The sequence below is a fragment of the Salmo salar genome, chromosome ssa23 (genome assembly GCF_905237065.1).
Source record: "Salmo salar chromosome ssa23, Ssal_v3.1, whole genome shotgun sequence".
In the NCBI taxonomy this organism is placed as follows: Eukaryota; Metazoa; Chordata; class Actinopteri; order Salmoniformes; family Salmonidae; genus Salmo; species Salmo salar.
In genome coordinates, this window is record NC_059464.1 from 35,822,141 (window position 1) to 35,834,698 (window position 12,558).

At 40.8% G+C, this 12,558-nt stretch overlaps 1 protein-coding gene across 1 annotated transcript; it reads right to left on the reverse strand.

The window, feature by feature from the left end:
- Positions 1–1,971: 1,971 nt before the first annotated feature.
- On the reverse strand, positions 1,972–10,920 carry LOC106584503 (arg8-vasotocin receptor). The gene is made up of 2 exons (XM_014169886.2): positions 9,723–10,920; positions 1,972–3,060 (listed from the first exon to the last, which is right to left on the reverse strand). The coding sequence occupies exons 1-2, from the start codon at positions 10,669–10,671 to the stop codon at positions 2,798–2,800; spliced, it is 1,212 nt and encodes a 403-aa protein (XP_014025361.2). The 5' UTR covers positions 10,672–10,920; the 3' UTR covers positions 1,972–2,797.
- Between the last annotated feature and the right edge of the window lie 1,638 nt (positions 10,921–12,558).

Sequence of the window (12,558 nt, forward strand, 5' to 3'; positions counted from 1 at the left end):
GCTATTTTCAGGTCTCTCCAGAGATTTGGCTGGGCCACTCAAGGACATTCAGAGACTTGTCTTGAAGCCACTCCTGCGTTGTCTTGGCTGTGTGCTTAGGGTCATTGTCCTGTTGGAAGGTGAACCTTCGCCCCAGTCTGAGGTCCTGAGCGCTCTGGAGCAGGTTTATATCAAGGATCTCTCTGTACTTTGCTCCCTTCATCTTTCCCTTGATCCTGACTAGTCTCCCAGTCCCTGCTGCTGAAAAACATCCCCACAACATGATGCTTCCACCACCATGCTTCACCATAGGGATGGTGCCAGGTTTCCTCCAGACAATTCAGGCCAAAGATTTTAATCTTGGTTTCATCAGACCAGAGAATCTTGTTGATTGGTGGAGTGCTTCAGAGATGGTTGTCCTTCTGGAAGGTTCTCCCATCTCCACAGAGGAACTCTGGAGCTCTGTCAGAGTGACCATCTGGTTCTTGGTCACCTCCATGACCAAGGCCCTTCTCCCCCGATTGCTCAGTTTGGCCGGGTGGCCAGCTCTAGAAAGAGTCTTGGTGGTTCCAAACTTATTTCATTTAAGAATGATGGAGGCCACTGTGTTCTTTGGGATCTGTGCTTTGAGATCTGTGCCTCAACACAATCCTGTCTCAGAGTTCCATTGACAATTCCTTCTACCTCATCATGGCTTGGTTTTTGCTCTGACATGCGCTGTAAACTGTGGGACCTTATATAGACAGGTCTGTGCATTTCCAAATTATGTCCAATCAATTGAATTTACCACAGGTGGACTCCAATCAAGTTGTAGAAACATCTCAAGGATGATCAAAGGAAACAGGATGCACCTGAGCTCATTTTCGAGTCTCATAGCAAAGGGTCTGAATACTTATGTAAATAAGGTATTTCTGTTTTTTATTCTTTAAACCTGTTTTTGCTTTGTCATTATGGGGTATTGTGTGTAGATTGATGAGGAAAATACTTAATTTAATCCATTTTAGAATAAGGCAGTAACGTAACAAAATGTGGAAAAAGTCAAGAGGTCTGAATACTTTCCGAATGCATTTTATATTAAATAATTTGCCTTTTATTTTTATTTTACTAGGCTGATGGTGCCTGCATCTGATGGTCAGTCTCAGCGGAGGGAGAGAGCAGCAGGCTGAGGGTCCGCCTCTCAACATCCCTCCATTCTCCCTTTCCTTTACTGACACAGAGTTGCTGAAACTTTATTTCTGCCTCATGCACAAATTAATGTTGTTACTCCTATGAACAAAGAAAGGGAACTATTCTTCAATATTAAAAAAGACCCAAGCCACTAATAATAACAACAATGCAAGCCTATCGATACACTTTCCTCCTCATTCATTACTGCTTCAGTGCTTGTTGTAACGCTGAGTGGAAATAGGAAGAAAGCGCATTTTAGGTCTTATAAAACTGTTGAATACAAAGTGTTTACAGTGCTGAGTAAGAACTTAAACATGAACTCAATCATAAAAACAGCAGTTCTTTGCTGTATTCGTTGACAGTCTCTCTCTAGTCATGGTTTTAAATGTTTCAAAATCTCACAGTATCAATTTTGCTGTAGCTACGTTACTGTAGCTACGTTACTGCAGACATGATAAACATCCGATTGGCCAGTAGTAGGTTTATAGTGCGCTTGATTTGCTCTCTGTGCCCACTGGGAAGGCAGAGTTTGTACCTTCAGACACATGAAATGGTTAAAAATGGCAGTCGATTGTGATTGATCCGTTGGTGACCACTGCTCTAGAAAGTTAGGTTAAGTTCAATCTCGTGGTCTGATATTTCTCCACAGTATAGAGGGAACATTGCCTGGGGCAGGGGCGCAACTTTCACTGGGGACAGGGAGACATGCCCCCCCCCCCAGTTTTATACTTGGAATGTGATACAAAACGAGGCTTGTGTGCTTTAGGACCTCCGAGTGGTCGGGTAGGCTGTTTTGAGTGTTTATCCCCCCCCCCCCCCCACACTTCTAAAAACAAAGTTGCGCCCCTGGCCTGGTGTGTCTGTGTAGAAATCCAACAGGCAGGCAGACACCTCTGTTGCTTTGTAAACCATCCAGGCCCAATTCGTTTTTTAATTCACACAGAGAGTGGCTCACTGGGGAAATATGGCCAACACAGACGGCAACCTGTGATCTAATCCAGGGTCCTTAGTCACTGAGATCTGTCGTCATCTGAATTAGTCTAGGTTTTGCTGGAGATATTCCTAGACCGGAAAATCATTAGTGCATTGGAAAGAGGACACTGGGAGTGTGGAATGTTTTAGAAATTATTAAAATTCCATTTTTTTACTCAACTGATATAGCTGTTGGTATTTAGATAGTTCAGATGATCTGTTCCTTTTCGATTTTACATTTTCAAATTCAGATCTGATGTATTTCACCCATTATAAACTGTATTAGACTCCAGAGAATCAGGTTTGGAACCTGTTGAAACACTGGCCTGTAGACATATGGCACATAAAATATCATCTTCAATTTATAACATGTTTTACCAGAGGAAATAGCTTTTCACTTTGTGATTTTGGTTTATCACTGACTTCTCAAGACTTCATTCTTGAGATGTTTTTCTGACAGACAATCCAGACAATATATCCCAAAACAACTGTGTAATGCTCATCTATTTTAGGGACACATCAATCAATCAGTGTCAGTATGCCACCCGTTTTAAAGTGGTACCTTGAAAGTCTTATAATTGTCAAGTCAATAAGAGTCAATCAATAAATAACCACTAGCTTGTGTTTGTGCGTTTAACTCGTTGTGTTAGGTCTCTGCTTGACTAGATTGAATGGAGAACTAAGGGGAGTTGTCGCTGTCTTTCCAAGTGCCGGAACTGCACATTGGGCTTCGGTTGGTCATTTTAGTCAATACCGTATTTCTCCGGAGACTGCTGTCCGAGTCCTCTTTCTTGAACTTGTATCGTAATTTATTACAGCACGGGAAACAGAGAGTAAAGTCGTGAAGGAGATGCCCGCTGAAGATCATGTATATCCACGGGTTACAGCAGCTGTTTAGACTCGCGAGGAGCGCGGACAGTGTGACAGCGGTGTTCTCAGATTCTGGAAGGAAACGGAAAAAAGGAAATTACCAAAGATAACTAATTTGTCCAACCGCTGGGGTATAAATCAACGGTGCCGTGAAATCACAATTACTTAATACAATCTCTTACATGCTGATCTATATTTAAACACCTGACATCTCCATATAGTGCACGTTATGGTACAGGATTAAAACGACTTTGTCTATGATGTCAGGACACCATACATGTTATGCATATTTAGCTACATTTCCACTTAAACGATTTTATTGTTATTTCGATTATATGTATTCTGTGTTTAAATGTTGTAACGGAATTGTGCGGTGTGCCTGGTGCTCTAAAGGATTATGCACAATTATATCAACACGATCTCACACTCAGTTTGTGCAAATATGTACAAAAAGTATTTAATCAGATTTCGTTCATTTTTGTGTGGCTTAATTCGTGTGAAAACACACAAATTTGTTTGCGACTTCATATATATAAAAATACATTTTCGGAGGGCAAACTTCGGAACAATGCATTTTGGTCAATGGTGTTCTACATTGCCTTTTTGTGTCCCACATTTATTTATATATATTTAAAAAACGTGTTAACAACCCAATATTTTTAATCAACCAGGTTGTCACCGAAATACTTATAATAGTATAGTAGACTTATTTTTATTATTAATGCCAATGCTGTTTTCTATGTTTGTTTTCGCTAAATATTTTGGGATACTAGTGCTATGTCAGATTTTATGGTTGACAGATTAGAGTAAAAAGCTTTATTTGTCTTATTTTTTTTGTATTGATGAAGGTATTTGATTGGGGAATGGGGATACATTTTCAAGATGGGAAATTAGTTCACCAATAAATGTGGGGAAACAGAAGACCTGGAAAAAAATCTGTTTGTTTTAAAGTCCCCTGGTGCAACTGCATGGTATTTGCCACTATAATAAGTCTGGACTATGATCAATTAAACCATATCAATGCAGTTAAACAGGTTCATGTAAAATAATGAATTATGTTGGCTTACACTTATGACACTTCCAAGGGCGTTTCATGATGATTATTACGGTCGTGTCAATCATGTTATATACTTAGGCTATTTTAACAGGGCATATCCCAGCATTATAGGCCTACTGCCTCTGCCCAGAGGAATACTAGGCTTTCATGGCAATGGCCGTTAGAGTTCACTTTGCCACATTTGAGCCAGGTTAGACTCCCTGTTGCAGCTTTCACTTTCGTCCGCTGTATTGGTGGATGTGTTGGGATCATGTCCAGATCATGTCTAGTTAGTGATCTAGTGGTGGGAAGCATTCTGTTTTTCAACATTGTGTTGGGTGTAATTACATTGATATATCTAGAGAACAATGGATAAGCAACAATGGGCATGGCGGATGGAAGTAGTCACTAAAGGTGTGATCAAGCGTTGAAGTTGAATTTGCCTGAAGCTGAATGGAAAGTGCTATGCCCTGATCAGTTATTCAGAAGAAAATTCTCTGTGACTGTCTATTCTAAATAAGTTAATTTACCAGGGTTGACCCAAAACAAACACACTGTAGGCATATCAGCACCGGTCTGTACCCTACCTGCCCTAAGCTCTCTCCTGGCCCCTTACACTAAGTCTGAATTTGTCCTGCTAGGTAACCTAAACTAGGACATGCTTAAACCACCTGACCAAGTCCTAAAGCAATGGGAGTCCCTAAACATTTCTCAGATTATTACCAATCCCACAAGGTATGACTCCAAACATCCTCGATGTTATCCTCACAAATAATCCTGATAGGTATCAGTCTGGTGTTTTCTGTAATGACCTTAGTGATCACTGTTTTACAGCCTGTGTTCGTAATGGCTGCTCAGTGAAACTGAGTCATTAGTTCTGACTTGTCATAGATGCTTGCTAAAAATCTTACTTCATGACCTGGCCTCTGTAAATTGGTACAGAATCAACTTCATTCCATCTGTCAAAGACGCTTGGACCTTCTTTTTTGATATTTTCAGTGATATTGTTATCAAACACGACCCCATAAAGAAAATGAGAATTAGAAACAGGTTCAGCCCCTGGTTCGACCGTGATCTTGCAGAGTTACTCCACCTCAAGAATTACATTTGGCGAAAGGCTCGGCACACATACTCAGGCTGACTGGCTCTCATTCAGGCAAATTAGAAGTAAGTACACCCAGGCTATCTGGAAGGCCAAAGTTAGTTACTTTAAGGAGCAGTTCTCTCTCTGTGGGTCTAACACCAAGAAGTTCTGGAAAACGATTAAAGACCTGGAGAATAAACCCTCCTGCTCACAGCTGCCCATGTCCCTTAATGTTGATGATGTGGTTGTTACTGACAAGAAGCACATGGCTGAGGTTTTTAATAAGCACTTCATTAAGTCAGGATTCCTATTTGACTCAGCCATGTCTCCTTGCCCATCCAACATTTCCTCATCTCCCACCCCTTCTAATGCGACTAGCCCCGATGCTCCTCCCTTTTTCCCCCTGCCCGCTACAAAGTTTCTCCCTGCAGGCGGTCACTAAGTGGAGGTGCTAAAGGAGGTCCTTAAACTTGACCCCAAAAAAACATCTGGGTCAGATGGTTTAGATCGTTTCTTCTTTAAGGTTGCAGCCTCTTTCATCGCCAAGCTGGTCTCTGACCTTTTTAACCTGTCTCTCCTCTCTGGGGAGGTTCCCATTGCTTGGAAGGCATCCATAGTTCATCCTTTATTTAAAGGGGGAGATCAAGCTGATCCTAACTGTTATAGGCTTATTTCTATTTTGCCCTGTTCATCAAAACTTGTCAATAATCTTGATGTCTATAGTATTCTCTCTGGAATGCAAGCTGGTTTCTGCTCAGGTTATGGATGTGTCACTGCAAACTTAAAGGTCCTCAATGATGTCACCATTGCCCTTGATTCTAAGCAATGTTGTGCTGCTATTTTTATTGACTTGGCCAAAGCTTTTGATACTGTAAACCATTCAATTCTTGTGAGCCTGCTAACCAGTATTGGTGTCTCTGACAGGTCTTTGGCCAGTTTTGCTAACTACGTCTCTCAAAGAGTGCAGTATATAAAGTCAGAACATCTGCTGTCTCAGCCACTGCCTGTCACCAAGGGTGTACCCCAAAGCTCGATCCTAGGCCCCACGCTCTTCTCAATTTACATCAACAACATAGCTCAGGCAGGAGGAAGCTCTCTCATCCATTTATATGCTGTCATGCCCTGACCATAGAGGGCCCTTGGTTCTCTATGGTGTTGTAAGTCAGGGCGTGACTAGGGGGGTGTTCTAGTTTTCCTATTTCTATGTCGGTGTACTTGGTATGGTTCCCAATTAGAGGCAGCTGATTATCGTTCTCTCTGATTGGGGATCATATTTAAGTTCTCCATTGTTCCCAACTGGGTTGTGGGATATTGTTTTGAGTGAGTGCATGTAGCACTACGGTACTTCACGGTCGTTGTTTGTTTCTTGGTTTGTTTAAGTTTCGCTAAAATAAAGATGTGGAACTCCAATCACGCTGCGCCTTGGTTCGTCTCTCCTCACGACCGTGACATATGCAGATGATACAGTCTTATACTTAACTGGCCACTCCCCGGATTTTGTGTTAAACGCTCTACAACAACGTTTTCTTAGTGTCCAAAAAGCTTTCTCTGCCTTTAACCTTGTTCTGAACACCTCCAAAACAAAGGTCATGTGGTTTGGTAAGAAGAATGCCCCTCTCTCCACAGGTGTGATTACTACCTCTGAGGTTTTAGAGCTTGAGGTAGTCACCTCATACAAGTACTTGGGTGTATGGCTAGACAGTACACTGTCCTTCTCTCAGAACATATCAAAGTTGCAGGCTGAAGTTAAATCTAGACGTGGTTTCCTCTATCATAATCGCTCCTCTTTCACCCCAGCTGCCAAACTAACCCTGATTCAGATGACCATCCTACCAATGCTAGATTAAGGAGACGTAATTTATAGATCAGCAGGTAAGAGTGCTCTCGAGCGGCTAGATGTTCTTTACCATTCGGCCATCAGATTTGCCACCAATGCTCCTTATAGGACACATCACTGCACTCTATACCCTTCTGTAAACTGGTCATCTCTGTATACCAGTCGCAAGACCCACTGGTTGATGCTTATTTATAAAACCCTCTTAGGCCTCACTCCCCCCTATCTGAGATATCTACTGCAGCCCTCATCCTCCACATACAACACCTGTTCTGCCAGTCACATTCTGTTAAAGGTCCCCAAAACAAAGACATCCCAGGGTTGGTCGTCTTTTCAGTTCAGTGCAGCTAGCGACTGGAACAAGCTGCAACAAACACTCAAACTGGACAGTTTTATCTCGATCTCTTCATTCAAAGACTCAACCATGGACACTCTTACTGACAGCTGTGGCTGCTTTGCGTGATGTATTGTTGTCTCTACCTTCTTGCCCTTTGTGCTGTTGTCTGTGTCCAATAATGTTTGTACCCTGTGCTGCTGTCATGTTGTGTTGCTACCATGCTGTGCCATGTGTTGCTGCCTTGCTATGTTGTTGTCTTAGGTCTCTCTTCATGTAGTGTTGTGTTGTCTCTCTTGTCTTGATGTGTGTTTTGTCCTATATTTTAATTTTATTTATTTTATTTTTAATTCCAGCCCTCGTACCCGCAAGAGGCCTTTTGCCTTTTGGTAGGCAGTCATTGTAAATAAGAATGTGTTATTAACTGTCCTGCCTAGTTAAATAAAGGTTAAATTAAAAATAGAAAATGTTTTAAATTACAAAACTACCTGATTAATGTTATTACAACCATGGTGTTCTTTTGTTACTGAAGCTTAAATATATATCTAATAACCTGACAATGATCCACATCATATGGGTAGACAAATAATGTGTGTTATGCAGCAAAACACAACTAGACTTTTTTTGGGGGATGCAAACCAGTAATATGAATCTCTGTTGATCTATCCTGTTCTGATCTAATGAGATGGATGTGGGATTTTCTACGGACTAGAATCAAAGCCTTTCCCAGTCATGAAGAACGAAGCTAGGCCTCTCTTCTGTTCTCATTGGCGAAGACTGAAGTCAAGTTAGGGTTTATATGTCAGACTCTCCTAAACCACTTTGCCCAACATGTTATGCCCCAGAAGTTGTAAATAAACCTTTTTTTAAGGTGATATAACTTGTATCATTGTTATAGGGCTGTGAAACCCATAGCTGAATGGCTTCAGACTGAGCATTTCTCACTGGAAATTGCTTCTGACATTGAACATAGCTTAGGGTATTTCATTCATGTCAGATTCTCCTATACCACTATTCCTAACATGTTATACTCCATAGGTTGTAAATAAACCTTTTTTTAAGCTGATATAATGTGTCATTATTAAAGGGCTGTGAAACCCATAGCTGAATGGCTTCAGACTGAGCATTTCTCACCATTTATTTACAGAGCAATTTCCGTTTTTATAACAGGTAGTGTCCATTTATTTACAGTAGTGTGTTGATTAATTATTGCTTTCTTAATTGGAAATAAAGAATATGTATAAAAATGTAAAATATACCAAAAGCTAAATCAAGCAGAGATTTATGACAATTTAACCATGTTAATCATTACTGAAACATGCAAACTATAAACATTTAACCAGTTAAAGAATGAATACATGACAAGTAGATACAAATATTTTATAAAAAATAATTCATAAAAAATGTAAGAGTTGGCTATAACATGAGTATAAACAAAGTGAGTGTGTATGTAAGTGTTTGTGTGTGTGTGTGTATTATGGTGTGTATTATAGTTTCCCATCATACAAATGTATCCCCATTCCCCAATCAAATACCTTCATCTATCCCACAAAAAAACATGTTTATTTTCTCCAGTAAAATTGGACATAGCCTTGTTGAAAATGCATTATGTAAGAAATGGTTTAATGTACACGAAAAAGTGGAGCCCTGTATTAAATGCATTATGAAGAAAATGTCGTAATGTAGACTCCACGAAATCGTGTAGGCCTACTGTTGTCTACACGAAAAAGGCGTTTGTGACTACAAGTGCAGAAGTTTCCCAAAGTATTAAGCAAAAACAAGCATAGAAAAGAGTATTTGCATTCATTTAAAAAAACAACGTAAGGCTACTAATATATTATAATTATTTTGGTGACAACCTGGTTGATTACAAATATTGGGTTGTTAACACATTTTTTCTCTCTCTATATATATATATATAAATGTGAGACACAAAAAAAGGCAGTGTAGAATACCATTGCCCATCATGCATTGCGCTAATAACTTTCAAAAGATTGTTTCGAAGTTTGCCCCCATAAAATCTATTTTCCTACGTTGCACAACAATGTATGTATTTTCACGCGAATTAAGCCACACAAAAACTCACAAAAACGCACGAAATACTTTTTGTAAATATTTGCACGAATTGAGTATGAGATTCTTTTTTACCATGATACATATGGATACATTTCTATTCTGCGTCAATTGTATACATATTCCACGTATGTGGATATTCATCCCAGTTACTTAGTAAAAACAATATTTTTGGGGGCACAGAATGGATACATCACCAAACACTTTGCGTAATCCCCTATATGGACTGTGGTTTTAACATTAGTTATTAGTAGAGGGAGAGAAACATCATTGAGTGAAGATAGCTCATGTTATTAATTCTATATCAAGGTTCACCTTTTGATTTTGTGTGCGCAATCCAATCTACCTTTCCCAATACAGAGAAGTCACTTACCGTCCCATGCGAAATTCTCATCCCACACCGACCACATCTGCACGATGAAAAAAGGTGACCAGCATATTATGTAAGCCAGGACAATCACAAAAGTCATTTTGACAGTTCTCAATTTCGCTCTGGATATAGTAGTAACGTTGCTAACAGAGTTAATTCCCATCAGACCGTTTTTAGACGCAACTCCCGCGTGTGTGTTTCTGGTTTTATACCTTATGTTTTTCCATATGCTGTGGCAGATGAACCCGTAGCATATCATCAGAATGAACACTGGGATTACGAATATACTGACGGTTATCCAAGTGATGTACGCCTTTACGCCCCATGGTTCTATGAAGTGGCCCCAACAGTCGTAGACAACCGAGCCGTTCTTGATCTCACTCAGAGAGAAGATAAAGTACTGCGGCATGCTGAGGACCAGACTACACATCCAGGTGCTGATGATCATAATATAGGACCGCTGGGTGGGCTGCTGAAGGGTCTTCAGAGGGTGGCAGATGGCGATGTAACGGTCCAGGGTCATCATCACCATCATGTAGGTGGAGGCGAACATGCCCATCACCTGGAGGTGCTTCACTATCCTGCACAGGACATCTGGTCCGTAGAAGCGAAAGGTGATCTTCCAGCAGAGCTGCGGCAGGACCTGGAAGAAAGCGACCACCAGGTCAGCTATGCTGAGGTGCCGGATGAAGAGGTGCATTCTCGACTTCTTTTTCTTGGTGTTGAACATGGCCAGCAAGACACTGACGTTCCCAATCACGGCCACCACAAAGGTGATACTGAGGACCGTTATCTCTATTTTGGCGACCTCTTCGTTTCTTCCAAAAGGATCGCTCCCGTTCGGGAGGACGGTGCCATTGCCAAGGATCCCCATGATCGGATCATCCGTAGGACTGAAAACCATAGACTGGTTGACTCCGTTGAAGAGGAGCCCATGGACGGGAGTGTGCATTGCACAAACCCTCTGTGCGCGCTTTGGCCCTAGTTCCAGTTCGAGGGGCAGAGTTGTGTGAATCTCCTTATGCCAAATAAGGAGCTACCTGACTCTAAAGGGAAAGGACTCTTCTTGGTTTCTGAGCTGCTGGGCATTTAAACGCGAATCAAATTTCGGCCACCACGCCTTGTGCTGTTGTAGCCATACCCACTTGTGTATCCAATGGCATGCAGCCAGTCATGTTGTGCAAAACTGGACACAACACCCCCACATCACCAAACCGCATGCCCACCGCCTCTTAACGTAATAGTTTGAAGTCCATCTTTGAAAATGTATGTTTTGTGTGACAAAACATTAGCGCATTGGAACTGGAATTACACAAACAAATCATGTACACGTTGTATGGTAAATCAATTCGAAATGTAAAATATTCGGTAATGTAAAAGATTCGGTTGCTAAAATATAGTTTAACATATAAAATTGTTTTCAATCGTTTAAAACCTCTTACAGGAATCCCGTTCCATATAATACCGTGAACAATTGCGGAATGCTTGATGCATTCCATTTAAAATGTAACTAGGCAAGTCAGTCAAGAACAAACTCTTATTTAAAATGACGGCCTACCGGGAACAGTGGGTTAATTGCCTTGTTCAGGGGGGAACGACAGATTTTTACCTTGTCAGCTCGGGGATTCGATCCAGCAACCTTTCTGTTACTAGCCCAACGCTCTAACCACGAGACTACCAGCCACTCCTTAGACTATTATGAACACCTCTGACAGGAATCAAGTCCTAGATTTGTATTTAGTTGAATTATAATAATTTCTATACAGCTACACTTTTTCGTTCTGAACTCAACGATTGAAATGCCGCTCCAACGCAGTTTACACCTCTGACACAGCCAAAACCTCAGCTGTGGGTTACACTTGATCTGATTGAATCAAGAAAATCGCCTCAAACAAAATGAAAATAATACCATTAGAAACGGTTTATTTTCCATCTAGGCTACTGAGAGGCTGGCTGAAAGAGACTCAGTTGACAAAGCATATATCAAGTTGTTCATTTCTTTATAAACCAACCCTTAAAAACATCGATTTACAAAAAAGAACAATATACTGTGTATGCAATAGTATGCATATCCATATGTAGGCCTATTTGGTTAGATGTGGAACATGAGTTAGATATGGAATATACACTCCGAAAGCCTTTCTCTTGGTGATGTTAACAGATAGACATTAGTTGAAATGGAAGCTGGAATGTTGGCTTTGATGCAGCTTGTGCACAGCTCAGTTCACCTTAGCTGTGGCGGCTTTATAATCAAGACACTGATGAACTGCTTAAACTTTGATGTAAAAATCGGTGCTCTTGAAATTTGTTGATGTAACCTGTGTACATACTTCTTTAGATTAATATCTAAATGCATAGTGTGCCAGAGAAATCAACTTCAAAAACCAAATAAGGTTCTCAACTGTACAAAACAGAAGAGAGGCATAATATTTCAGGGTCAGATATTTCATAATAAGTCTGATCCACAGTGAATGGTTCTGTAGAGTCCAATGCTCCTCTGCTGTATAAAGCTTACTGACAGGGCTTGCCTTTCTGCCACATCACAGACAAGGACCAAACACACCAGTTATCTCACAGTATCAGATATGTGAGAATGAAATGATCAGACAGAAATCGCAATTTCCCAAAATACACTGTATATACAAAAGTATGTGAACACCCCTTCAAATTAGTAGATTTGCCTACTTCAGCCACACCCGTTGCTGACAAGGGTAGAAAATCGAACACACAGCCATGCAATCTCCACAGACAAACATTGGCAGTAGAATGCCTTAGTAAAGCGCTCAGTGACTTTCAACGTGGCACCGTCATAGGATGCCACCTTTCCAACAAGTCAGTT